This window comes from Anas acuta, chromosome 11, assembly GCF_963932015.1.
Source record: "Anas acuta chromosome 11, bAnaAcu1.1, whole genome shotgun sequence".
Classification (NCBI taxonomy): domain Eukaryota; kingdom Metazoa; phylum Chordata; class Aves; order Anseriformes; family Anatidae; genus Anas; species Anas acuta.
The window spans coordinates 13998490-14023122 of NC_088989.1; the positions used below are offsets into that span (position 1 = coordinate 13998490).

Sequence of the window (24633 nt, forward strand, 5' to 3'; positions counted from 1 at the left end):
GTCCCAAAAGCGCTGCCCCCTGGCAGCCCCCGGGCACGGCTCGGGGGTGCCGCTGCCGCCGGGACCCGGGGGCCGATCGGGGCGGCCCCGTCGGGGAAACTGAGGCACGGAGCGGGGCAGCTCCGGTCCCGGGACCGCACGGAGCGGGGCCGCCCCGGGCCCCCCGCCCCGTCCCCGCCTCCAGCCCGCCCCGCCGCCCGCAGCCAGCGGAGCCGCCACCGGTTCAGCCGCCGCTCGCCGGGGCCGGGGGGGGGGGCGTGGAGCGGCCCCGGCCGTGCCTCAGTTTCCCCGGCGGTGCCGCGCGGCTCCCGGGGCCATGGAGCTGATCGAGCTGCGGGAGCTGCAGCCGGAGCCGCGGCCGGGCCGGGGCCGCTTGGAGCGAGCCAACGCGCTGCGCATCAGCCCGGCCCGGAGGCACGGCCCCGCGGCACGGCCCGAGCCCCGGCTGGCGGCGGCACCGGGCACCGGGCACCGCTTCGAGCCGCGGCGCCGCGGGCTCCACACCTGGTGCGACCTCTGCGGGGATTTCATCTGGGGGGGCGGCAGGAAGAGCCTCCAGTGCCGCCGTGAGTAGCGCTCCCCAGCCCGGCCGTCCGTCGCCGGGCACGGCGTCCCGGGACCGAGCATCCCGGTACCGAGCATCCCGGGACCGAGCATCCCGGTACCGAGCATCCCCCGGTACCGAGCATCCCCCGGGTAGCGGGCACCCCGGGACCGAGCATCCCGGGACCAAGCGTCCCGGGACCGAGTGTCCCCCCAGGCAGTGGGCGTCCCCATACCGAGCATCCCGGTACCGAGCATCCCCCCGGGCAGTGGGTGTCCCGGTACCGAGCATCCCGGTACCGAGTGTCCCCCTGGGCAGTGGGCATCCCGGTACTGAGCACCCCCCGGGCAGTGAGTGTCCCGGTACCGAGCATCCCCATACTGAGCATCCCGGTACTGAGCACCCCCCGGGCAGCGGGTGTCCCAGCACCAAGCACCCCCAAACCGAGGGTCCTGGTCCCAAGCATCCTCCCCACAGGCAGCCCGGGGAGGGGACAGGAGTGTCCCGGTACCAGCAGGCAGCGCAGCACAGCACCGGGTCCCATGCGGGTGTTGGCTCTGGGTGCCCCAGCACAGTGTGGGCAGGCAGCACCCCCAAATCACCCCCAAATCCCCCGGGTGGAGCTGGGGGTCTGGCGGTGCCGGTGTCCCCACTATGCCCCCTGTCCCTGTCCCCAGACTGCAGCTTCACCTGCCACTACCGGTGCCGGGCCCTGGTGCGGCTGGACTGCAGCGGGCCCCTGGGCACCGGGGACGAGGACGACGGCACCGAGCAGGAGCTGGAGAAGGACACGAATGTGGTAGGGGACGTGGGGCGCACGGGGAGGGGGGGACAAAACCCAGGATGGGCTGTGCCGTGCCATGCCGTGCTGTGCCGTGCCAAGGTGTGCTATACTGTGCCAAGCCGTGTTGTGCCAAGCCGTGCCATGCCAAGGTGTGCTATGCTGTGCTGTGCCGTGCCAAGCCGTGCCGAGCCGTGCCATGCCATGCCAAGGTGCGCTAAGCTGTGCTGTGCCGTGCCATGCCAAGGTGTGCGGTGCCGTGCCATGCCGTGCCAAGGCATGCTGTGCTGTACAATGCCGTGCCGTGCCGTGCCGTGCCGTGCCCCCCCGCAGCCCAGGACCCCCTCGGGCAGCCTGCCCGGGTGAAATCACCGCCGGAAACGGGGCCGAGCCGCGCCGCCCCCGGCCCGCGTCAGCTCAACGGCCGCGGCGGGGCGGAGCCGTGCTGAGCCGAGCCGAGCCGGGACAGCAGCGGGGCCGCGCCGAGCCGAGCCGAGCCGAGCCGGGCAGCGGGGAGCGGGCAGCACCGAGCCGAGGCTGGGGTCGCGACAGGGACCGCGCCGAACCGAGCCGCGCCGGGAGCGGGCCACGGTGCCGCGCCGAGCGGGGCCCGAGCCGAGCCGAGCCGCGCCGGGACCGAGCCGAGCGGCGGCGCCGAAGCGCTCGGGGCGCAGCGGGGCCGTGCGGAGCCGAGCCGGAGCGGCCGGGCTGGCGAGGGGCAGGGAGAGCCCCTGTGCCCGGGCAGGGGCCGCAGCCGTGGCCGGGACCGGAGCCGGGACCGGGACCGGGGCAGGGCCGGGGGCGGTGGCCGGGGGCTGCGGGGCGGCGGCGGCGGCGGCGCTGGCTCTGCGCTGGGGCGGCGCGGGGGGCACGGGGGGCAGCGCGGCCAGCAGCGGCTACTGCAGCCAGGAGGACTCCGACTCCGAGCCCGAGCTCTTCTACACCGCCCGCACCTCCCTCGGCCGCCGCCCGCGCCGCCGCCAGGTCGGTCCCGAGCCGCCTCTGACGTCACGGGGGGTGACGTCACGGGGGGTGACGTCATGGGGGGTGACGTCATGGGGGGGTGACGTCATGGGGGGGGGACACGGTGTTGGGGGGGGTCGGTCCTGGCTGCGTGCCGGGGCAGCGCGGGGGGCGCGCATGGCTTGGGGCGGGGTGGCCGTGGGGTGCCCATGGGGGGGGTTTTGGGGTGTCCCTGGGGTGCCCACGCTGGCTGCGGGGCGCCCGTGGGCTGCGCGCGGAGCTGTCTCCATACCCAAGCAGGGTCCCTCCAGCAGCCCCCCCCCAGGCTGCGCTTCAGCCCCGCGGCACCACGGAAATACTCATTAGCCAAATACTCATTAGCGGCTCCAGGCGGGCTGCCCCAAACCCCCAGGGTGTCCCCATCGGGTACCCAGCCCCGTCCCGGTGCCGGGCTGGCGGCAGCCTCGGGGACACCGCCGTGATCTGGGACGCCGAGAGGGGACACGAGGCCGGTGGCTGATGCAACCCCGCACGCCCCGTCCACTGTTGCCGGGGTAGGGCCACGTCTGTGCGTGCGGTGTCCCCCCGGGGTGGCCGCTCAGCCCCGCTGCCCTCCCGCAGGATGAGCCCAGCAGCTGGGACACGGCCGAGCTGGACCCGGCGCAGGTGGAGCAGCGCATCAAGGAGTACAACAGCCAGATCAACAGCAACCTCTTCATGAGCCTGGTACAGGGACATCGGGGGGGACGTCGGGGACTGCGGCGCCCTGCCCTGGGTCCCCCACTCACCACCCCTACGTCTCCCCCCGCGGCAGAACAAGGACGGCTCCTTCACCGGCTTCATCAAGGTGCAGCTGAAGCTGGCGCGTCCCGTCTCCGTGCCAGCTGCCAAGCGGGGGCCTGGGGGGCGGCCGGGGCAGCGCGGGCCGGGGGTGAAGCGCCGCACGTCCTTCTACCTGCCCCGAGGCACCGTCAAGCACCTGCACGTCCTCTCGCACACCCGTGCCAGCGAGGTCATCAGCGCCCTGCTCAGGAAGTTCACCGTGGTGGACGACCCCCGAAAGTTCGCCCTCTTCGAGAGGTCCGAGAAGGATGACCAAGGTAGCGCCTGGGGGGGTCCCGGTGGTGTCCCCGCAGCGGCACCGGCCTCGTGGTGGTGGCCCTGTGGTGGCAGCACTCCCCGGGCAGCAGTGTCCCTGTAGGGTGGTGGCCCCCCTGACAGTGGTGTCCCCATTTGCATCAGTGTCCCCACGGTGGCAGTGTCCCCAGTGGTGGTGGGTGGTGTGTCCCCCTCTAGTGGTGGCGGTGTCCCCTTGGTGGTGATTGTGTCCCCTTGGTGGCGGTATCCTCGGTGGTGATTGTGTCCCCATGATTGTGATTGTGTCCCTGTGGTGATTGTGTCCCCTTGGTGGTGGTGGTGGTGTTCCCTTGGTGGTGATTGTGTCCCTTTCATGGTGACTGTGTTCCCTTGGTGATTGTGTCCCCATGATGGTTGTGACTGTGTTCCCATGATGGTGGTGGTAGTGTCACCATAGTAGTGATTGTGTCCCCATGGTGGTGTCCCCATCCCTATGGTGGTGGTAACCCCATGACAATGACCGTGTCCCCTTGGTGATTGTGTCCCCATGACGTTGGTGCCATCCCTATGGCAGTGGTGTCCCCATAACACCGATCACACCCCCGTGGTGTCCCCATCCCCACGCTGGCGGCGGCGTCCCCATGGTGCCAGCAGCACCCCGGCGGTGCTGACCCGCAGCCCCCCACCCGCAGTGTTCCTCCGCAAGCTCTCGGACGAGGAGCAGCCGCTTCGGCTGCGCCTGCTGGCCGGCCCCAGCGAGAAGGCGCTGAGCTTCGTGCTGAAGGAGAACGACAGCGGGGAGGTCAACGTGAGTACGGGGACGGTGTTGGGGCCGGGCGCTGCGGGGCACGGTGCCGTTGCCGTGCCCGGTGCCAGGCGCGCTGTGCCCCGCAGTGGGACGCCTTCACCCTGCCCGAGCTGCACAACTTCCTGCGCATCCTGCAGCGCGAGGAGGACGAGCAGGTGCGGCGCGTCCGGCACCGCTACGCCCGCTGCCGCCGCGAGATGCAGGACGCCCTGGCCATGAGGGCACCGCGGTGACCACCGCCACCACCAGCAGCACCAGGACGGACACCTGCCGGCGGGGGGACGTCGCTGGGACGGAACGGGACGGGATGGGGCGGGATGGGGCTGGGGGGACAGGAATAAAGCGGCTGCACCCCCGCGCCTCAGGCCTCTGTGTGCGACTTGTGGCGGAGCCGGGATTCGAACCCGCGGCCTCGGCGGGACGGGGAGGGGAGGGGCGGGGTGGGGTGGAGCGGGCGCCGCTGTCACGTGGCCTCCCCGGGTCACGTGGCCTCCCCGTGTCACGTGCAGGGGGCGCCGCCGCGCGCGCCGGAAGTGTCGCAAGGCAGCGGCGGCGGCGGAGGCAGGAGGCGGCCGGGAGCTCCTCGGTGCCGCCGCCCGGCCCCCGCCCCGCCTCGGGGCCCCGCCGCTATGGGCGCCAGCGGCTCCAAGTCGCGGGGGCTGTGGCCTTTCGCCTCCTCGGCGGCGGGCGGCGGCGGCGGCGGCGCCGAGGGCCCCGGCGGGCAGCAGGCCCTGGCCAGGCCGCGGGGCGCGCGAGCCGCCACCCCCTTCGTGTTCACGCGCCGCGGGTGAGAGACGGGACGGGGGGGGGGGGGGGGGCGTTGCCATGGCAACGGGGCAGCGAATGGGCGCGCGGGGCGGTTGCTATGGGGGGGTTGCTAGGGGGGCCGTTGCCGTGGCAACGCGGCCGCCGCCCGGAGCGGGCCCGCGGTGCATCCCTGGGCCCGTCGGCAGCGGCTGGAGCCGGGACCGGGACCGGAGGGGCTGGGGAGGGGCCGCCCCTGTCACTGCCCCCCCGCCTGGCCCTGCGGATGGCCCGGAGCAGCCGCCGAGCACCGGGGCCGTTGGTGCTGCTGCCCCTCTGACGTGTCGTCCCGCCCCCCCGCGCCTTCCCGCAGCTCCATGTACTACGACGAGGACGGGGACCTTGCCCACGAGTTCTATGAGGAGACAATCGTTACCAAGAACGGGAGGAAGCGTGCCAAGCTGAAGAGGATCCACAAGAACCTGATACCTCAGGTATTGTGCGCAGAGGGGTGGGGGAAGGCAGGTGGTGAAACGTCCTGCTTGCGCCCGCGGTCCTAGCCTTGCAGCAGCTCCTGCACGCCTCGGGGTTAGGAGGAAACCTCAGGGCACCGTACTGCAGGCAGGGCGCTGGCTTTCTGCTTTTCCCACAGCTCCTACTCCCGAGCTGCAGCTGCTGAGTGTCCCAGCTGCCCCACGTCACCTTGCCAGGCTGTGGTAGAAGAGGGAGAGATGGTGACAGCCTCCAGGCTCCCTTTCCAGGGAGGAGCAGAGCCCCAGTCCTTTAGAGCCACCAGGCCGGGAGGTGGCTCACCTAGGTGTGTGTGGCAGGGTGCAGCACCAGGCCGTGGCAGCCCAGCACCAAACACCTGCCCTGAGGCGCAGGTGTTCGCACAGCTGTCACATCACAGTGGAGAGTTTGGGAGCAGCAGCCAAAGCCAGTCATGTGCTGACACGAGCGTGCCCATCCCCCTTCCAGCTCGGTAGTGACAATAGTGCTGCCAGCGATGTTTTTCGCTCTTCGGAGGTGCTCAGGATTTAGTGCTCCCTCAATATAAGTGAACATGGTGAAGCCAGGCAGGAGGCGGGATGCTAATTGGGGTGCGGGAGAAAGACAACTGAAGCGTAGGGAAGCTTCTCAGGGGTGTAAATGGTGAGAAGGGAGGAGGAAGCCCGGCTGCAGAGCACCCCGCAGGAGTCTGAGGTACACAGAAAGGCAGGACGCAGGCGTGAGCCCAGGGGGAGCTGTTGGTGTGCTCCAGGGGTGGGCAGCCCCCAGCAGGACAGGCTCTGCTGCTCTGACAGCGGCGGGGCATGGACAGGGAGCTGCGTCCCAGCCCTTGGTGCAGGTTAAAACCCACCCAGTGGGAGAGCTTGGCCCAGCTGGAGAGGGCACAGAGCGGCTTTTCACGGGGCCAGGTTTTTCTGTGGGCCTTTATCCTGCTCCTGCCAAGCAGGCACGTGCTTCTCGCCCCGGCGGGCACGGTGCCCCGCTCACGCTGCCGCCCAGCGAGAGGGTCCTGGCGGTGCTGTGACAGGAGGACGCTTGCCCCAGGGCATGGGAAAGGCGCCTGTAGCTGGCGTGGACGGAGCCTGCATTCAGCAGCATCCCCTCTGGACAGAAAGCTGCTTTTCTTGCGTGCCAGCTGCCCTCGCTGCTTTCTCTCAGAGAGCTCTTTTCAGTCTTTTAAATCCCGTGGATGTGAGGTGCCGGGGGAGCAGCCCAGGCAGCCGCTCTCTGCCAGTCACGCCTCAGCTGCTGCACGGGCAGTGCCTGGCAGAGCGGCTCCCTCCTCCCGCGCCCGGCTGCGCTCCAGACCCGGCGTGGGCGGCAGCGGCCGCGCCTCGTTGGCTCTCCAGGGATGAGGGCAAAGGGCAGAGCGTTTCTGCATTGCACGCTGCTGCTTGCGGGTACCCGGTGCCACAGCGGCTTCAGGGACCAGTTCCTGGCCCAGCTCCTCGAGGGCACGGTGCCCTTCGTGGTGCCGACACCGTACAGGGCAATTCGCGGAGCTTCGTCTGCCTCCAGAGCGCTCGTTCTGTCCCCCTGCCCACCGCCCTGCCTCTCCTTTCAGGGTATAGTGAAACTGGAGCACCCTCGCATTCATGTGGATTTCCCCGTGATCATCTGCGAGGTGTGACCGCCGGGTGCTGCTGCCCACGGGCGGGACTGCCCCGAGTGTCACCGCGCGAGGCTGCCCCGAGTTCCCGGCGAAGCGGAGGGCGCTCGGATGAAGGAGGACGCTCGGACACTCAGACGTGGATTGTGGCTCTCCCCTCGCCCGGGGGCAAGGCGGGACGGAGCGGGCTCGGCCGGGCTGTGCTTGGCTGCTGCTCCTCGCAGGAGATGGGTGACCTCGTGCAACGACTGCTTACAAACACCCCTGCTTGAGTCAGAAGACTTGAAATCTCTTTCGTAGCCTCTAGCCGACGTTCGGATGGGTGACTGGAACTGCACGCGAGCTGCTGCGTTTGAGCTGGCAAAGGGAGAGCGAGCCCGCGCTGCTCAGCAGACAAAGCCCCCTGCTTCTCAGGTATGCCCCAGGAGAGCCAGGACAAGGTGACCGCTGCCCGGCGGTGAGGAGGCCGGCACCGCGGCGCTGTGCGGAGCTCCCCGCTGGCTCTGACGGAGGGGGACCAGGAGCCGGGCCGGCAGCACGCCCGGTGGGTGCTGCGTTCCTCTTGGGGTGGAGATCGGGTGCCGTTCCCTCGGACCTCTGCTCCTTCCCCGTGCGCGTTCCCCGCTCGCGCTGCCCGGCTGTGGGGCCCTCCGGGTTCCTCCCCGCCCGCGCCGCGTGAGCGAGTTGGCTCCTGCAGAGCACGGCCCCTCGCTGCCACGGGGCCGGGCATCGCCTCAGCTTCGCCCTCCCTCCCGATGGGATCGGCCTCAGCAGAGCCCGGCAGGAAGGAAATCATCGCTTCCCTCCCCGTCCCTCGCAAACAATCGGTCGCTAGGCCTGCCCCGGCTTGGAAATCTCCCTGGCCATGTGAACCACGGTTCCCCCCGCGCCCCAGCTGGCGGCAGGAGGAGAAACGCCATGCACTTTAACGGGAGGCTTTCTGCTCCGTTCCGGAAGGTCCTGCTCTCTTCTCCTCACCCTTCCTGCTCGAGGCCGGGGGCGCCTCAGCCGCACCCAAAAATCTTCCCCCCTCTGCCAGCGGGCCCCGGGGCTCCGGGCCGGCTTCTGCGGGACCGGCGACGGCCCCGAGGAGCCTTGTGTCAGCCTGCCCCGCAGCCCGCTCCCGCAGCAGCCCGCCCGGCTTCCCCGCTCTTTCATCCCAGAACTTATTTACTTTCTAAGCACTTCAGACGTTCGCTACCTCGATTATTTTTATTTTTTTTTGATTTAAGCTGCTGGCGCTTGGCTGCCGGCCCTATCGGCGTCTGCGTTGGATGTATCCAATCCCGTATCCATCCCTGTGCCCAGCCGGAGCGGCCCCGGGCGCGGGGCCACATTCCTGGCTCCGGGGAGATAACCGCGGCGTGGCTGTTGCCGTCTTCCTGTCACCACCTCTTCCCTCCGCGTCCCCCACCCGCTGTTCCAGTGACAGGGCGGGCACGGAGGGCGAGGCGGATGTGCCGGGCAGGGCTCCAGCGGGGAGCTGGTCTACACTGTGATGCTGGGCGCCTCTCTCCCCATCTTTTGTTCTCCCGCTTGCTTGAAAGAGTCTGTCTTCAAACAATCCCCCTCTGAAGAGTTTCTTATTCACGCCACCTGCTCCGAGTCGGGCTCAGACCGCAATCTCCTGGAAAACCGCCTCTCTGGGGCCGCTTTGTTCTCGCTGAGAGGCTGCCCTGCCCCTCCTCCCTTCCCCCAGGGCAGCGAGCCGCGCTTCCCCCAGAAACTCGCCTTCTCCCACCCTCTTCTCCCCGCCGAGGAGAGGCGGCGAAGCCATGCGGGCAGGCGCCAATCTGCCTCGCCCTGCTTCTCCTCCCCAGCCTGGAGGGTCCTCGGGAGCGGCTGAAGGCACCCGGAAAAATGTGAAGATCGCTGTAAATAGTATCTGTGTCCACTGTGTCGTTGGAGCAAGCAAAAAAAAAAAAGGAAGGTTTCCTTGCCGTGTGTTATTTTTTTTTTTTACCACCTCTGTGCAACTTTGTGCTTCCCCGTGTGGATGTGTAGCCGAAGCGTACTCACCGACACTAGGGTTCTTGCTCCTCTAGCGTGTGGATAGGAAGCGGGGGGGTTGAGAAACGTACACTATTTATGGCCCTTCCTCTGCCTCCGAGTGCATCTGTCTACTTTTGTTAAATTTCAATAAAATTGTTTGTAGATCCCGCAAGGTTGGGAGCGGCTCAATGGGGAGGGCCGCGGCCGGGAGCCCGCGCGAGGAGGGAGGCTGCGGGGACCCGAGGAATCTCAGCTTCTCCTCTCCGAAACCACAGCCGCCTCTTGCTGCCTGGTGCCAAAACGGTGGCGAAACCCGGCAGCTCCCGGCGTCCTCCGGCACCGGGTGGGGGCTCGTGAACGTGGTGCTGGATGAGTCCAAGCCACTAAGCCCTCTGCTCGCTCACGGATTTTTTCCCAAGTGGGCAGGAGCGCGCGGAGGAGGCTGCTCGGGTGAGTGCGAGCACCAGCAGGGAGGGCTCCTGCTGCCGGGGCCGTTAGCGGTGACCCCTTTGATGCCCCGGCTTGGGATTTGGGACCTGCTGCTTAACGAGCTGCTGGGGCCGGCTCCTCTTCCCAAACCGAGTGGAAATCTGCCCTGGCTGCATGCGGCCGCGCTGCGCTGACTCAAGCCGAGCCCCACGGGGACAGGATCTGCGCGTCCGCTCCTTAATCACCCGCCTGACAAATCGGGGCCTCGTCAGTTGCTCTCAGCTAACGAGTTTCTCATCGCCAGCGTGACCCCACGCCGGGATGCCGCCCGCTGTCCCGGCCCTGCCGGACGGAGCGAGCATGATCTCAGCGCAGCCCTGCATCCTGCTCGACCCCGCAGCCCCGCGAGCCTTTTCCTGCCACCGCATGTGCCTCGCATCATTTCCTCCACGCCGGCCGGCTGGAAATCGAGCCGCTGACGAAAGGTTTCATGACAGCAACCTACGCAGCTCGTGGGGATGCTGCCACAGCTCCCGGAGCACCGGCTCTGCCCGCTGTCCCGTGGGGACCGACCCCGGCGGGGACGGCTCGCGGTGTCCCGGTGGCGGGCGTCACGGCCGGGCGCGGCAGAACAATGCGGCCGCCCTGGCTCGGCCCCGGGCAGCTCCGCGTCCCGCTGCGACACGCGGCCGGGCCCCGCTCCTGCGCCCCCACAGCCCGCCCGGCCCTGACCCCCAGCCACCGCGGGTGCCACCCGGCCCCCGGCACACGGGGATGGAAAATTTGAGGCATTTTCTTGCGCCTGTTTACGGCCCCAGCAGGCAGCACGCAGGGGAAGGGCAGTGCCCGCCGGGTGGATTTCTTGGCTCTTGGCGGAGTTTTTTTGGCAGCTCTGCTGGCGGCACCGTGGGCGCTGCGGGATCCCAGGCTGGACGCGGATGGAGCCCCAAAGCCACCCATGGGGGATCGCCCGGGCTGGACCCTGCTGAGGGGACGGGGACGGACTCGGGGCGGTGACACGATGGCGCTCCCGTCCCCGGGGAGCGCTTCCGGAGATTCAGCCCCGCTTCCTTCCCCGCGCCGGCCGGGCTCGCCCTGGGCTTCCCACCCTTGTCCGGGCTGGGTGGCTCCTGTCCCCGCAGTCCCCATCCTGGCGGCACCGGCAGCGGGTGGGTGGGGGCCACCGCTGCTGCTGGGGGACGTTCCTGTCCTCGTGGCGAGTTCATGGGGACAGGGGGTGAGCAGGGGCAGGGATGGGGACACCGCGGGGAGCTGCTGTCCCCATGTCCCCAGCAGCCGGGGCTCCTGCAGGGCACCGAGGCTGGTTGGGCCCTGTCCCCGCTGCCTGCCGAGGGGACACCAGGGCAGGGAGGGTCCCGGCACAGCCCGTGTGTCCCCGCCGTGTCACTCCGGGAGATGGCAGTGGGGCCGTGGTGGCCCAGCCTCTCCGCAGCTGTCTTGGGGCTGATTTCATCCCCGCTGGCGGTGACGCTCGGGCACTGCCTTCCCTCCGGCCACCCTGCTCACGGGCAGGACGTGGGGACAGCCACCGCCACCGTGTCCCCGCGTCCGCCGCTCCCTGTCCCTGTCCCCAGGGATGAGGCAGGGGGCGAGCAGCAGAGCCGGCAGCACCAAGCGTCCTGCTGAGGACGGCCTGGCTCCTGGTGGGGACACATGGCACTGCCATGGGGACAGCGCTGTGGGGACACCACCTCCATGGGGACACCACCGCCTTGGGGACACCACCCTGGGGCCACCACCTCCCTGGGGACACCGCTATGGGGGGACACCACTGCCATGGGGACACCTCCCTGGGGACACCGTGGCACTGGGGACACCACTGTGGGGACACCATGGCCCTGAGGACACCGCTATGGGGGCACACCACCACCTTGGGGACACCGCTGTGGTGGGACAGTGCTATGGGGGGACACCATGGCCATGGGGACACCACTGCCTTGGGGACACCTCCCTGGGGACACCACCCTGGGGCCACCACCTCCCTGGGGACACCGCTATGGGGACACCGCTATGGGGCCACCACTGTCCTGGTGCCACCCCCCCATGGTGCCACCTCCCCGGGCCCCCCCCGCCCCCTGGCGCCCCCTGCCGGCGGCCCCGCCCCTGGCCCAGGCCCCGCCCCCCGCGGCGCGAGGCCGGCCGGGCCGTACCAAGCGCAGTACGCGGGGGGGGGGCGCTCCGTTACCGGGGCTCTGCCCCCCCGGTATCCGCATCCCGGCCGCCCCGCTCCGCTCCGCCGGCTCCTCGCGGGCAGCGGCGCCCCCGCAGCGGGGGCTGAGCCGCGGGCGGGGCCGGGCCGGGCCGTGCCGGGCGGTGCAGGGGGGGGGCGGCACCCCCTCGGCGGCGGGCGTGGTGCGCGCCGGGCGCCTTAAAGCGGGCGGCGGGGGGGCGGCGCCGGGGGTGCGCGGCGGGAGCGGGGCCGGAGCGGGCGGCGGGGCCGGGCAGCGGCTGCGGGGAGCGGCGGCGGTGCGGGGCGGGCGGGGAGGGGGCGCGGGGCGGCAGCGGGGCTCCGGCGCCGGGCCCGCACCGGGAGCGGGAGGGGGCGGCCCCGCCGCACGTGGCTGCCCCGCGCCGGCCGCGCCCCGGTGGCTTTGTCCCGGACAAAGGCGGCGGAGGCGGAGGGAGGGGAGCGGAGAGGAGCGGAGCGGGGCCGGGCTCGCCCCCCGCCCGGTGCCCGCACGATGCGCGGGGGCTGCTCGGCGGCGCTGGCGCTGCCCTGGCTGGCGCTGCTGGCCCTGGCCCGGCAGCCCCCCGAGAAGCCGTCGGCGGCCCCGCTGCTGACCCGGCGGCCGTTCCTGGTGGCCTGGAACGTGCCCACCCAGGACTGCAAGCCCCGCTTCCAGGTGGCCCTGGACTTCAGCATCTTCGACCTGCAGGCGTCGCCCAACGAGGGCTTCGTGGACCAGAACCTCACCATCTTCTACAAGGAGCGCCTGGGGCTCTACCCCTACTACACCAGCCAGCGCGTGCCCGTCAACGGCGGCGTGCCCCAGCTCAGCAGCCTGGCCGAGCACCTCGCCCGGCTCCAGGAGGGGATCGGCAAGTACATCCGCTCGCCCGCCAAGGAGGGGTTGGCCGTCATCGACTGGGAGGAGTGGCGGCCCATCTGGGTGCGCAACTGGAAGCCCAAGGACGTCTACCAGGAGGTCTCGCGGCAGCTGGTGGTGCAGCGGCAGCCCCACCGCTCCCTGGAGGAGGTGAACAAGCAGGCGGTCTTCGAGTTCGAGTCGGCGGCGCGGCAGTTCATGGTGAGCACGCTGCGCTCGGCCAAGAGCTTCCGCCCCAAGCAGCTCTGGGGCTTCTACCTCTTCCCCGACTGCTACAACCACGACTACAGCAAGAACAAGGAGAGCTACACGGGGCAGTGCCCGGACGTGGAGAAGACGCGCAACGACCAGCTGGCGTGGCTGTGGAGGGAGAGCATGGCGCTCTACCCCTCCATCTACCTCGACCCCCTCCTGGCCTCCACCCCCAACAGCCGCAAGTTCGTGCGGGCGCGGGTGATGGAGGCCATGCGCATCTCGCAGCAGCACCACGACGGCTACAGCCTGCCCGTCTTCGTCTACACCCGGCCCACCTACATCCGCAAGATGGACGTGCTCAGCCAGGTAGGGCTGGCAGCGGGGCCGTGCTGTTGGGCTGTCCTCATCCCAGCCATAGGTGGCCTCAACCCATGATGGAAAGAGGTTCTGGGCTGGCCAGGGTGCTGGCCGCTGTCCCCATGTCCCCTCCCTTGGGAGGTGTCACTGGACACATGGGTCCTGGTAGCTGGGACCCTGAGCTGTGAGAGCCCTCGGCTCCTGTGCTGGTCGGTCCAGCCCCAGGGAGGAGGGTCTGGGTGCAGGCTCCTCTCTGAGGAGCCAGGACAGTCTCCTCGCCCCGTGGCATGGGTATTTTTGGGACACCCTGTGCTTCATGGGGCCCATGGGCACTAACCAGGCTCTGTCCCTGCAGCCGGACCTGATCTCCACCATTGGCGAGAGTGCAGCGCTGGGTGCAGCCGGGGTCATCTTCTGGGGCGATGCAGACTACACCAAAAACCGGGTAGGTTTGGGGTCTGCCTGGGTGAGGGGTGGGAGGGCACTGACGGCTTGATGACAGGGCGTCCTCTCCACCTGGGATGCACCCTGGGGCACCCCAGCACGCCCCTGCTGACCCCTCTTCTTTTCCCCAGGAGTCGTGCCAGACCATCAAGGACTACCTGGAGGGGGACCTGGGCCGCTACATCGTCAACGTCACGACGGCAGCGCAGCTCTGCAGCACGGTGCTGTGCCAGGGCCAGGGCCGCTGCCTGCGCCAGGACAGCTCCGCCGACGTCTTCCTGCACCTCAACCCCAGCAGCTTCCAGCTGCGGCGCCGGGACGCGGAGCACCCCCAGCACCCCCTCCTCTGGGCCGAGGGCCGCCTGTCCCCCGCTGACACCCGCTTCCTACGGACCAATTTCCACTGCCACTGCTACCAGGGCTGGCAGGGCAGCAGCTGCCAGCAGCCGGCAGGACCCCGTGGGGGAGCCCCCGGCCCCCCAACGCCCATGGGACTGGGGGTGCTGCTGCTGCTGCTGCTCCTGGGCTGGCGCTAGCCTCACTGGACTGCGACGGGGCCCCCCAGCACCCTCTTTCTGCAGCGGTGTAGCGGACCTGAGGGACACTGGCCCTAAATCGCCTGCTCGGCAGCTTATTGGGGTGGGGGGGGTGGGGGTCACCCCTCTCCTGCCCTGGGTGCTGGGGGCTGGTGCCCACCGGGGGGTGGCTGGGGACGGAGGGAGGGCACGGGGGGGGGCCTCTCCTGTTGTAAGGGGAGGGACGGGGGCGGCGTGGCCGCACCGCGATTAAAGCCGAAGCGGCGCCGAGCGACAGCGGCTCCTTGGGGCTGGGGCTTGGGGGGTGCTTGGGGGGGTGGGGTGGGCACACACGTGGAGCACTAAAGGCGCGCCCCCGGGCGAGGCCACGCCCACCGCGGCGTTAGCCCCGCCCACAGCCACCCGAGGCCACGCCCACACCCGGATTTGGCGCCACCCCGCGAGCGTGGCCGGTGCCGGGGGGGTGGCGCGGAGGGCACCGGGCGGGACCGGCGCGGAGCCGTCCTCAACCCGACCTTGTCCCGTGTCCCCCCCCCGTGTCACTGATTAACCAGGGCCCGCCACCGTGCCAGCCTCCGGTTTACCCCCGTGTCCCTCCGGGCTGCCCATAAAAGCCCCGCGTGCCCCCAGCGCGCCGTCCCCGGGCACCATGTGGCGGTGGTGGCACTGCTGGACCCTGCTGCTCCTGCCCACCCCGACCTCTGCTGCTACCACCACCGGTCCCGGTCCCGGTCCCGTCCTCGCCGGCCGTCCCTTCGTCACGGTGTGGAACGTGCCGAGCGAGCCGTGTGCCCGCTGGCACAACGTCACGCTGCCCCTCGGCGTCTTCGACGTGCTGGCCAACGCGCAGCAGGCCTTCGAGGGGCAGGACGTCACCCTCTTCTACAGCCAGCGCCTGGGGCTCTACCCGCACTACTCCCCGCAGGGGGACCCGGTGGATGGGGGGCTGCCGCAGAACGCCAGCCTGGCCGCACACCTCCACCAGGCTGCCCGCGATGTGCAGGATGCCCTGCCTGATGCCTCCTATGATGGGCTGGCCGTCATCGACTGGGAGAGCTGGCGCCCGCTCTGGGTCCGCGACTGGGGCTCCATGGACGTCTACCGCCAGAGATCGGAGGAGCTGGTGAGGCAGCAGCACCCCGAGTGGCCGTCCAGCCTGGTGGAGAAGCTGGCCCAGCAGCAGTACGAGGAAGCCGCCCGCAACTTCATGGAGCAGACGCTGCGGCTGGGTGAGCGCCTGCGGCCCGGCGGCTACTGGGGCTTCTACGGCTTCCCCGACTGCTACAACAATGATTTCGGCAGCCCGCAGTACGACGGCAGCTGCCCGGCGGTGGAGCGCCAGCGCAACCAGGAGCTGGGGTGGCTCTGGAACAGCAGCCGGGCGCTCTACCCCAGCATCTACCTGCCCACGCAGCTCAAGGGCACCGGCAAGGTGCTCAGCTACGTCCGCTACCGCGTGGCCGAGGCCTTTGCCGTCCAGGACGGCGTCCTCGCCGCCGCCATCCCCGTCCTGCCCTATGCCCAGATCGCCTTCGATAACACCATCGATTTCCTCTCCGAGGTGGGGATGGTGGGGACGGGGTGCGGGGCACCGGGGTGCTCTGGGGCTTTGCGGCACCGTGCTGGGAGAAGGTGGCCGATGGCTTGAAGCCAGGTGGCTTTTGGTGGGGTGGCGGCATGCCCAGGTGACCTCTCCTCTCCCCTCGGGCACAGGAGGATCTGGTGAACACCATCGGGGAGAGCGCGGCTCAGGGCGCTGCGGGCATCGTGCTCTGGGGGAGCTCCAACTACAGCACCTCCAAGGTGAGTTGGGGAGGGGAGGCGGGTCGGGGACCTCAGGACCCTCATTCCCACCGCGATGGGGCTGTGATACCACCTCCCCGTGCAGGAGACGTGCCTGAAGCTGAAGGACTACCTGGACGGTGCCCTGGGCCACTACATCGTCAACGTGACGACCAGCGCCCAGCTGTGCAGCCAGAGCCTCTGCTCCGGCCACGGCCGCTGCGTGCGCAGGGGGGACCAGGAGAGCTTCCTGCACCTCGACCCGCTCCGCTTCGCCATCGACCTGTCGGCCGCCAAGCCCCAGCCCGTGGTGCGCAGCCTGGCTGCTGGCGTGGACACGTCCCAGCTGGCCGAAGGCTTCAGCTGCCAGTGCTACAGCGGCTGGCAGGGAGAGCGCTGCGACACCCAGCGTGCCTCCCCGTGAGCCCTGCCCGCGTCCCGTCCCCACCCCCGTGCTGGGCACACACAAGGTGGGGAGGGTGGCACCGCCTCGCACCCAGCTGGGAAGGAGAGGAAGCAAAGCCCAGGCTGAAAATAAAACCGCTCTGCAAAGCTCAGTGTTGCTGCGTCCTTCTGCTGTGGCTCCGGCTGCTGGTGGTGGCAGGGTTGGTAAGGGGACAGCCAGGACCACCCGTGACACTGCAGGGTGCTGCGAAGGGCCTGGCAGTGGGGTGTGGGGTCTGGCAGCACCCCCCAATGCCCCACAGCAGGCTCAGCACGCTGCACCCATCCCCTCTGATTTGCTCCAGCCCATACAGAGCCCTGGGTGCCACTGCCCTGCCGCTCTCCCCGGGCACCTCCCCACGTGGGGAATTGTCCCTGCAGGAGAGGACACAACGCACAAGGGCATGCTGAGTGTTATGACTGCTGAGTTGAGGAGTCAATAAACCTGTAGCTGAATGTTAGGAAGAGAATTAATTTGAGCCTCCAGTTTTGAAGAGGCATGGAATTACAGAGCAACACAGGGTGACGAGGGTTTCTTAAATGCAGACATAAAGAAGGAAGGAGAACTGCTAGGCAGGGACTTGATATTTAGGGACTTGATATTTACTCCTGGGGCCAGGTCAGGCATCAGCTCATGGCTGCACCTTGGTGATGCGCTACAGAAGTGAGAGCTACAACTCGGGGAGTCCTTTTCCTATTACCTCCTGCTCTAAGCAGCTGTGAGTCTCTGGTGCCCCTTCTTTGTCCTTACAAGCCACTCTCACAGGGTTGCATTTTTATATTTTTCAGCTGATGAGTTCAAAACCCACTGAAATACTTTGGAAGATTTTTAAATAGTTCAGAAATTTTTCTTTGCAATTCTTTCAAGTGCAGTGATAAAAGCTCGCCTGTGGATAGCAGGCATCATTTTGGCAACGGAACACCGCCAACACAGAAACATTTCCAGACATCCCTTTACAAGATGCTCTCTCCAGAGCATGAGTGTCTTTTACAAAGCAGTTGGCGACATCAGCCTCGACCTGAAATAATTTGGGGCTGGCTGCCCATACTCTTGTCCTTGTGTGTACCCCAATAACAACTTGATTGATTCCTGCAGAGACATTGTAGGTATCCATCCTGCTCACACCTCCTTATTTTTTGACGAGGTAATGATGGAGATGCGATTGGACCCTTTGGTTCCCCAGCCATAGGCTTCAGAAGCATGTACCACCTGATTGCCAAGCTCTTTCCCTCAAGAAACTTAGTCATAGTTGGATTTTGGCCTGGAAAGAATTGTCTAATCTAATTCTCACAGCAAGACCTTGACAAACGCTGTGTGTAAATATTGGAAACAATATTATCTTAGTATTTTTTGTATGCAGAACGTGATTCAACTCAATGAATGCTCTGCGTCCCTCCCGAGCTACTGAGAATCTGGTATTTGTATCAAAGTTCACCTTTCTATTCACAGAAGGAAAACAACTGTGATGTCCAAGTCCTCGTTATGCCTGGAAGGTGTCACGGCTCCGTACTTGGAGCTTCTTGTCATTCCATGTGCTTCAGGTGTTTGGCTTCTGGATACCTGGTGCGGTGTTAGGGGCTGCTTTGGGGAGTCTCGTGGGCATGGAAGTTTAGGCTAACTCAGCCCATTACCTGAACAAATCACTGAAAAGGGCACCAGGAATGAGACGCTGCCTCTCGAGCTGCAGAAATGTCTGAACACTGCCAGGAGCTGCGTGAGCACCGCAAGAACCCTGCCTCCAGGTGCCGGCTCATGGCTCGCCTGGAGCGAAAGCCAGGCTGGCAAGGTGGACGAGCTCTTTTTCTTGGTGTCGAAATAATGTAAGCCTGGGCTCCAGCAAGGCTTGTCACCTTCAAGTAGTAGTTTTCAGTGTGCTGAAAAGGATTTGTTTTAGTCATCCTTATGGTAGTTGTTCCTCCAACCTTGGAGGCCAGCTTACCGGGTAGCCAGAGACACCCAACACTGGGTGTCCCATCACCAGCTCCTGGCTCCAAGGAGGACAGGGACACAGTAGGGACACTGTGCACAGACAGCAGTTTTCAGGGTGGGTGAGTAAATCTGCAATGCTCAGATCAGCACTGCTCCAAGAAACATGGACAGTCACTTAAATCCACCCTTACAGAGCCTGTTTTTTCATTTCAAAAAGTATTTTGTTGAGTATTTTTGGTCTAGGTAAATTAAGCCACGTGCTGTCTCCAGAAGAGAATCTATCTTCAGTGCTTAGGATGGTTTAACTGTCCCAAACAGTGAAAACTGAGTTGCGGATTGCTCTGAAATGAGGAAGAATGTTGTAGGACCTAGAACAAAGATGCTAATGGTCAGAAGCCCTTAAATACTTCGGTATGACTAGGACATGAAGTAGTTTAGCTGAAAGGCAAGGTACAGATTGAATAAAACATGGAGATCGCGTAAAAGGGAAAGAAGAAAGCCCTCCACAAGTTGGAAATACAATGCGAATACAATACGCCAGGAAATCGGTGGCGATGTCGGGAGAGGCTGAAGGTTTTCTCTCCTGCTCCAGTTTCAGCTTGCTTTGTTTTGGCCAAAGCTAGCCCCAAACTGTCCAACAGGACAGAGGATTGCAGCCTATTTGGATTTGGCGTTTGAAAACCTCCCACTTCTGTACTTTTGCCTCGCTCTGCTGTTTCTAGGAAAGATCCAGACCCCTGGTCTCTTTCTGGGGCGCAGACTCCACAGCCGGCCTGTGCGGGACAGACCTCGCTCCAGGGGCACCAGCGCTCCTTCCAGCTCAGCAGACTGCAAGTTCAGAAGTTACTTGGAAAAAAATAATAATAATACATTGCCAACCCTGAGGCATGGCTTGCTGGCTCTCTGCAACTGTTTAGACATCCAGCCCAAACAGCAGAGCCTGCTTCAGGTTATGTAAACAAAAATGCCTCCGCGCTGGGAAGCTCGCTTACTGCGAGGCACAACACTTGCGCTATTTGCAGCATCTCTGCTGCTCGGACTTGGCAGTAACTCCTCTCCTGGTTATTTTCCACCCTGGGGTTTTAAAAACAGGCTCATCAGTGTCCTGTGCTAGTGCTGGCAAGCCAACAGGAGGGTTATCAACAGCCCAAGGAGCGTCAGACTTGTGAACCGACTGGCTTGTGCTTTACAGAACGCCCTGCGGACGAGTTTTCCTCCCATGGCACGTTCAATGCACAGGCACACAGCGCTCCAAGACGCTGCTCCGATGCTCCAATGCTACACTGTGAGCAAACTTAAACACTGAACATTATAGCAAACCTGACAGCAAAGCAGTTTGCACAAACCGCCAAGCATTTGGCTCTGAGTTTTCTTGGGAGGAGAAGCCTGATCTGACAGATTGCTAGCTGTAATTCCCAATTAGGATGAAACAGCTGCAATCCCCTGTCCTGTTGGGCAGTTTGGGGCTTGCTTTGGCCAAAACAAAGCAAACTGAAATTGGGGCAGGGGAGAAAACCTTCAGGCTGTATCTGACCCTCGGTGCAAAGCGCATGTGCTTTGCTATCTTACTTGCTTTAATATGCATCACCAGATACCTGCACGATGCAGATCCCAGCCGAGATAGCAGGGAGCTGAATAGCTCCAGGCCCAGCTTTTCTCACCCCAACAACAAACCTGCAAAGCACAGCACAGATAGCAGTACCCAGCACAGCAGGTGCAGCTCTGGTGGCAGACGGACGGCAGCCAGAACATTTTTATGTGGCTGCTGCAGGGCTCCAGCGGGTGCGTGACCACGAATGCCCGATACATGCGGGGTGCAAGGCATCTGCACCACGCTCAGCGCTGCGTTCGCTTCCTCATCACCGAGGCAGCTGGGACAAGGAGTGGGCTGCGTTAAAACTTATTTTTCTTTCACCAAACAGCGGAGGTGGTGACCTTTGCAAACGGTCACCTGAAACCAGCCCACTCCCCCCAGGCTGTGCGAACGGCTCCTGGGGCACAGCTGCCTCTTGGCAGCACTCGCTGGCCTGGAGCAGAGCAACCTCGCTGAAGGAAGGGACTCTGCTCTCCCCGCGCCTCTGCCACCCTAAAAAAATGAGCTGGGTGGAGCAGATTTTCAGCCAAAAAACCATGCTGGGTTTAATCATATTGAAAAATACTCGTATTGCTTTTTATTTTGTGTGCTAAGACTTGCTCGGTTTGCCTTGATCGCTTACAGAAATGGCACCCAGATGGAATGAATTCATCTGGAAAGCTGCACCCTCCCCATCGGTGTACAAAGCCAGGTGAGCCCAGGGAGAAGCACCACCAACGTCCACCAGCAGCTACCCTTCAGGATGTTGGGCAGAAGAGACGTTCAATCTTTTCCTCTTTTGCCACGGCCAGAAGGCATAACGGGAGTGCCCCTTTTCTGGGGCTCACAAAACAACCCCCAGCTGTGCTTTCTGAGCAAGAAGAAACCATTTCTTCACGTGCAGGCTGATATGGAAATACCTGCCAGCATGACAGAGGAGGGGGATCTCCTCCTAAGGGTGCCTCAGTCTGGGTTCTTGCTAGATAAATCCATATAAAGGTTTAAAATAACAAGGAGGTTAATCAGTGAGTATTTCCTAATCGAAACAGAGAATACATCAGACTATTAATTTCTCCCATGGTTTGGCAATGTGCTGAAAACGTGTTTAATGCAGTAATATTTATGTAATCTTCCCAAGTGCTACCTGTTGTGCAGAGGGGCCACGATTAAAGACACGGCTATTTCTTAGTCAAAGGTTATGGAAAATCTCAGCTGTCCCTGATAGAGACAGCACTCGGCTGCAGCTGCACGTACAGTAAGTGAGCAGCACAAAAATAGCCAGGCAAACACGCCAGCAATGCACGTAACGAGGCAGCCCCTGCCACGGAGCCCGAGAAAGGCCAGGCAAGTGCCTGGGGTCTGGGCGAGGGGAGAATTCCCACTTGATAAGATTCAGCTTCCCAGACTTCTGCAGTCTCCTTGGGGTACCCTGACGTGTTCTTGCACCTCGGGACAAGGGCCCACGTCATTTTTGCAAGATCTTACTGTCTGGACAGATGAAGAAGGAGTTAAGAGAAAGGAAAAAGGAGGTACAATGTGGTTACATGAATAATTGCAGTGTGCTAACCTTTCGTTGCTGGCTCGACGATGGATATTTCTGCCTTTTACACTTCTAAAAGCTTGCAGTTTGTCTGGGTGAAGACTGCAAAATGTCTTTGTAAGGAAAAAAAATAATAGTTGCATTGCCTGGCTCAGCCAGCTACAATACAGTCCTGCATTTGCCCGATTCCCAAGAGCTTTAACAAAAACAAAGGACCAACAGCTTAAACCTTCCATTGTAACCAAGGAACTTGACTACAAGCCAGCTAAAATAGTTATAAAACCTCCCTGGGTTTAACCATCATTAAATTACTGTCATCCAGAGATCCAGAGAGAAAGGCTACTGGCTTACACTAAAGCAGAAGAAAGTTAACTCGCGAAAACGTCAGAGAAGGGCACGGGACCAAGTAAGCCCAAAGGATGACCCTGCTTGCTCGGTTTAATCCGAGAACAAGCTCAGACAAAAATCCCAGGTGTGAGTCGTGTGAGTGCTTATCTTGATTTTTTTGTTCCTTGGATCTCTTCCTCACCACGCCAGCCCAACCAACTCCACCTCCCTCGGGCCCTCCTAGCTCAGGCAGAAAGCCGTCCCCCTGCGGCACGCTGGCTGCACGGGTGCTGAGCAAAACCCCAGCTTTCCAACAGCTCCTTCAGCTAAATTCCATCCCAGTCGATCCGTATTTTGCTTTTAAGAGCGCATGAGCACAGCTCGCATCCAGCCTCGCTGGCTGCACACACCGCCCGGACAAGAGAGGGCAAGCCCGGAGCGGGCGCTGGGAGGAGAGCGGCGGCGCTGAGCGCTCACGTTGCCTTTCCCAATCCATGGAGCTGAAGGAGAGAATTGGCCAAAGAGAGGACAAAAAAACACCGAAAGAAAACGCGGGAGCCCTTTGATCAGTGCCGGGCTGTGCTGCAGCCCAGGCTGGATTACAGGCTGTCCTTGCTGTTGGTACTCGGGAGCGTTTCTTCTGCCAGAGGAGCAGTTGAAGTTCCTGGTGTGGTTACTGAGCTGCTTCCCGCTGGCTGGGGGGAGAGGGGGGAACTTTGAACCCTTTTATCTACGTTAAGCAATGAGGATTCCTTGCAGACGTGTGGTTTTGCTGTTTTTTCCTTCATTTTTTAAGGCCAAGGACAGAAGGATGAATATGCAGGGTGGCTGCTGCAGTGGCCTGGCTCTCTGCTCCTCATGTGGCTTCATACCACCTACCAAAATAACATATATATTTTTTTACACTTCTTTTTAAACATTTTTTTTAATGGCAATGCTGGGAAAAGACTTTGCTAAACCCAGAAACCACAACTATAAGATGTTTTGGGGAGAGACCAGACAAGACAGGGCTTTGCCCCTGTCCCGGGGGGGGGGAGGGGGGTGCAATTTGAGGATGTTTCTCATGGAGCAACTCCCAGACAGCTTCAGCCAGCAGCCCCAAGCTGGAAGGAGTCGCACACCAAGCCCCAAATCGTGTTTTGCACTATTTTGTCCGTGCCAGTGAAGCAAATGAAGTATCAGTAGTTCAGACGGAATCACAGGGAGTTAGGGAGGACGACGTGCTGCCCAGGAGGTGGGCACAAAAGGAAGCTCTGCTTGGCCCCCACAGAGCCCACCACTCGCACAGAGGCACCCCTAGAAGCCGTTCGGTGCTCCAGGGGGTGCACAAGGAGCTGGATTTTACTTTGAGGGTTCCCCCAAAGAACAGAAGGTTGCCCCTTTGATTCCAGGGCAACTCGTTTCTCCCCACTCCCCCACGGTCCCTAACAATCTGGTTTCCAGAGGGGTTTCTGAGTAGGTTGATGATTTTTTAGGTAGAGCCCAGGACCAGGGGAGCAGCAGGAGCTGGGGGTGAGTCACTCACACACGCGACGGGGAAGTGGCACCGCCAGCAGCACCGTGCTGACCTCGGGCACCGAGCTTCCTCATTGCAGGGGGCATCACCATCTGGAGATAAGCACATAAACACTCGGTGTTTATGAAAAAAGCAACCTTTCTTTCACATGACTTCACCTCTGTGAGTGATTAACGTTCAAGAAGCTGCATTTTGGTAACTGAAGCTTTACACCTCTGGTGATTCCCAGGCAGAGCCAGGAGGGTTTGCAGCACTTTTGGTACCTGCGTTGGCCTGGAACCAGCCCAGGCAGCGCTTTTGGAGGCAGCCAGGCAGGAGGACGAAGGAGTTACTAAAACCCATCCTACCCCGGTGATAACTAACACATCACGTGGAGTTTAAGCAAAAATACCAACAAACTCCCTTCCCTGCGTCAACCCTTTCGATCTTAAGGTGAAACCCTCCTGCCCCCCCCCCCCCCCCCCACTCCGGGCTGCTGCCCCTCGGGCTCCTTGCCGGGCACTACGGGGAGGGGGCTCGGAGCCCCCCGACCTCGGGTCCCTTGGGGGCTCTGCGCCCTCCCCGCTCCCGCACCTGCCCCTTTCCTCCGCGGCGGGGGCGGGCGGCGGAGGGGAAGGGGGGGGGGGGGGCGCTGCCCGGGGCCGCTCCCGTTCGGCCCCGGCCCGGTCCCGCCCCCGCTCCGCGCCCAGCCGGGGGCAGCTCCGCAGGAGCGGAGGCAGCGGCGCCGATGTGGGGCCGCCACCGCCCGCAGGGCCGGCAGCGCAGAGGTAGGACCCGGGGGGCGTTGGGGACCCACGAGGGTTTTTTTATTATTATTATTTTTTTTGGGGGGGGTGGAGAGGAGATCGCTACGACCCCGGGTCAGCGGGGGGAGGTGGGATCCGGCCCCTTCTGGGGTCCCCACTGGTTATTTGGGGGGGATCCGGGCTGCCCCGCTCCCCTGGGCTCTGCCGCAGCCTGGGGCAGGAGGGGGAGCCGGGGCAGCACCGGCTGGGGCTGAAAGCCCTGCTCGTTCCCGGTGAAACCTCCCCAGGTGTCCGCCAGCAACGGGGCGGCAGCAGCAGGAGCCAAACGGGAGCGGTCCCGAGTGGGGTCACTCGGGGGGAGCCGGGGGGGGGGGAGCGAGCGCGGGGCTCTCCGCGAGGCTGCCAGTAAGTTTGCTTCATGTGGCCTTACTCAGCTGCGAGGCACTCCCATAATTATGGCTGCAATTAAAAGCAACAGCATCCATTTGCATCAGGTCCCGGTCATTTGGAGCCGTCATCTAATGAGGGTGTTCGTGGAGGGATCGCTATGCAGGATGAGGGCACCGCGCGGGGAGCTTTTCGGGGAGGGTTTGGGTTTGAGAGCTTTGGCGAGGTCACTGGGAGGGAGGGTCTGCTTGGACTGAGCGAAATAGGACATTTTGTTAGGAAAAAGCACGGAGTTTTACAAACATAGCCCAGCAGCAGGGTGTTGTTGGAT

At 64.2% G+C, this 24633-nt stretch overlaps 5 protein-coding genes and 1 long non-coding RNA gene across 10 annotated transcripts in view; 5 read left to right on the forward strand and 1 right to left on the reverse strand.

The window, feature by feature from the left end:
• The first annotated feature begins 210 nt into the window (after positions 1-210).
• Positions 211-4502, forward strand: RASSF1 (Ras association domain family member 1). Of its 2 annotated transcripts, XM_068694778.1 has the most exons (6): positions 211-566; positions 1222-1343; positions 2910-3014; positions 3103-3388; positions 4058-4173; positions 4260-4502. In XM_068694778.1, the coding sequence occupies exons 1-6, from the start codon at positions 317-319 to the stop codon at positions 4404-4406; spliced, it is 1026 nt and encodes a 341-aa protein (XP_068550879.1). In that variant the 5' UTR covers positions 211-316; the 3' UTR covers positions 4407-4502. The 2 variants fall into 2 exon arrangements, with proteins under 2 accessions (XP_068550879.1, XP_068550878.1); XM_068694777.1 differs by lacking the exons at positions 211-566; positions 1222-1343 and adding an exon at positions 1760-2309 and having other exon boundaries at positions 4260-4499.
• A 210-nt stretch (positions 4503-4712) lies between these two features.
• On the forward strand, positions 4713-9200 carry TUSC2 (tumor suppressor 2, mitochondrial calcium regulator). The gene is made up of 3 exons (XM_068694791.1): positions 4713-4960; positions 5291-5411; positions 6992-9200. The coding sequence occupies exons 1-3, from the start codon at positions 4803-4805 to the stop codon at positions 7055-7057; spliced, it is 345 nt and encodes a 114-aa protein (XP_068550892.1). The 5' UTR covers positions 4713-4802; the 3' UTR covers positions 7058-9200.
• Positions 8983-11438, reverse strand: LOC137862572 (uncharacterized). Its single transcript, XR_011100402.1, has 2 exons — positions 11296-11438; positions 8983-11264 (listed from the first exon to the last, which is right to left on the reverse strand). It is a non-coding gene; the product is annotated as an uncharacterized lncRNA (long non-coding RNA).
• A 459-nt stretch (positions 11439-11897) lies between these two features.
• Positions 11898-14189, forward strand: HYAL2 (hyaluronidase 2). The gene is made up of 3 exons (XM_068694761.1): positions 11898-13086; positions 13433-13522; positions 13653-14189. Exons 1-3 carry the CDS (start codon positions 12160-12162, stop codon positions 14055-14057), a joined length of 1422 nt encoding a protein of 473 aa, XP_068550862.1. The 5' UTR covers positions 11898-12159; the 3' UTR covers positions 14058-14189.
• A 517-nt stretch (positions 14190-14706) lies between these two features.
• Positions 14707-16396, forward strand: HYAL1 (hyaluronidase 1). The gene is made up of 3 exons (XM_068694762.1): positions 14707-15618; positions 15771-15860; positions 15946-16396. Exons 1-3 carry the CDS (start codon positions 14707-14709, stop codon positions 16261-16263), a joined length of 1320 nt encoding a protein of 439 aa, XP_068550863.1. The 3' UTR covers positions 16264-16396.
• A 7291-nt stretch (positions 16397-23687) lies between these two features.
• LOC137862596 (6-phosphofructo-2-kinase/fructose-2,6-bisphosphatase 4) overlaps positions 23688-24633 on the forward strand; it is a 48742-nt gene continuing 47796 nt past the window's right edge. For 2 of the 4 annotated variants that reach the window (XM_068694829.1, XM_068694832.1), the window contains exon 1: positions 23688-23936. Coding sequence is in view for 2 of the 4 variants with exons in the window: in XM_068694830.1 (XP_068550931.1) it covers positions 23897-23936 (40 nt within the window). In the remaining 2 variants the exon portion in view is untranslated. The remainder of the gene's footprint in view (positions 23937-24633) is intronic. The other 2 variants (XM_068694830.1, XM_068694826.1) reach the window with 2 other exon arrangements.

What these genes read in the sequence shown, in the direction of transcription:
- HYAL1 (XM_068694762.1), top strand. Translation starts at nt 14,707, where the DNA reads ATGTGGCGGTGGTGGCACTGCTGGACCCTGCTGCTCCTGCCCACCCCG. An exon ending in CCATCGATTTCCTCTCCGAG is followed by an intron (nt 15,619 to 15,770) that starts GTGGGGATGGTG and finishes CCTCGGGCACAG; the next exon opens with GAGGATCTGGTGAACACCAT. An exon ending in CCAACTACAGCACCTCCAAG is followed by an intron (nt 15,861 to 15,945) that starts GTGAGTTGGGGA and finishes CTCCCCGTGCAG; the next exon opens with GAGACGTGCCTGAAGCTGAA.
- HYAL2 (XM_068694761.1), top strand. Translation starts at nt 12,160, where the DNA reads ATGCGCGGGGGCTGCTCGGCGGCGCTGGCGCTGCCCTGGCTGGCGCTG. An exon ending in AGATGGACGTGCTCAGCCAG is followed by an intron (nt 13,087 to 13,432) that starts GTAGGGCTGGCA and finishes CTGTCCCTGCAG; the next exon opens with CCGGACCTGATCTCCACCAT. An exon ending in CAGACTACACCAAAAACCGG is followed by an intron (nt 13,523 to 13,652) that starts GTAGGTTTGGGG and finishes TCTTTTCCCCAG; the next exon opens with GAGTCGTGCCAGACCATCAA.
- RASSF1 (XM_068694778.1), top strand. Translation starts at nt 317, where the DNA reads ATGGAGCTGATCGAGCTGCGGGAGCTGCAGCCGGAGCCGCGGCCGGGC. An exon ending in GAAGAGCCTCCAGTGCCGCC is followed by an intron (nt 567 to 1,221) that starts GTGAGTAGCGCT and finishes CCCTGTCCCCAG; the next exon opens with ACTGCAGCTTCACCTGCCAC. An exon ending in ACGACAGCGGGGAGGTCAAC is followed by an intron (nt 4,174 to 4,259) that starts GTGAGTACGGGG and finishes TGTGCCCCGCAG; the next exon opens with TGGGACGCCTTCACCCTGCC.
- TUSC2 (XM_068694791.1), top strand. Translation starts at nt 4,803, where the DNA reads ATGGGCGCCAGCGGCTCCAAGTCGCGGGGGCTGTGGCCTTTCGCCTCC. An exon ending in TTCGTGTTCACGCGCCGCGG is followed by an intron (nt 4,961 to 5,290) that starts GTGAGAGACGGG and finishes GCCTTCCCGCAG; the next exon opens with CTCCATGTACTACGACGAGG. An exon ending in ACAAGAACCTGATACCTCAG is followed by an intron (nt 5,412 to 6,991) that starts GTATTGTGCGCA and finishes CTCTCCTTTCAG; the next exon opens with GGTATAGTGAAACTGGAGCA.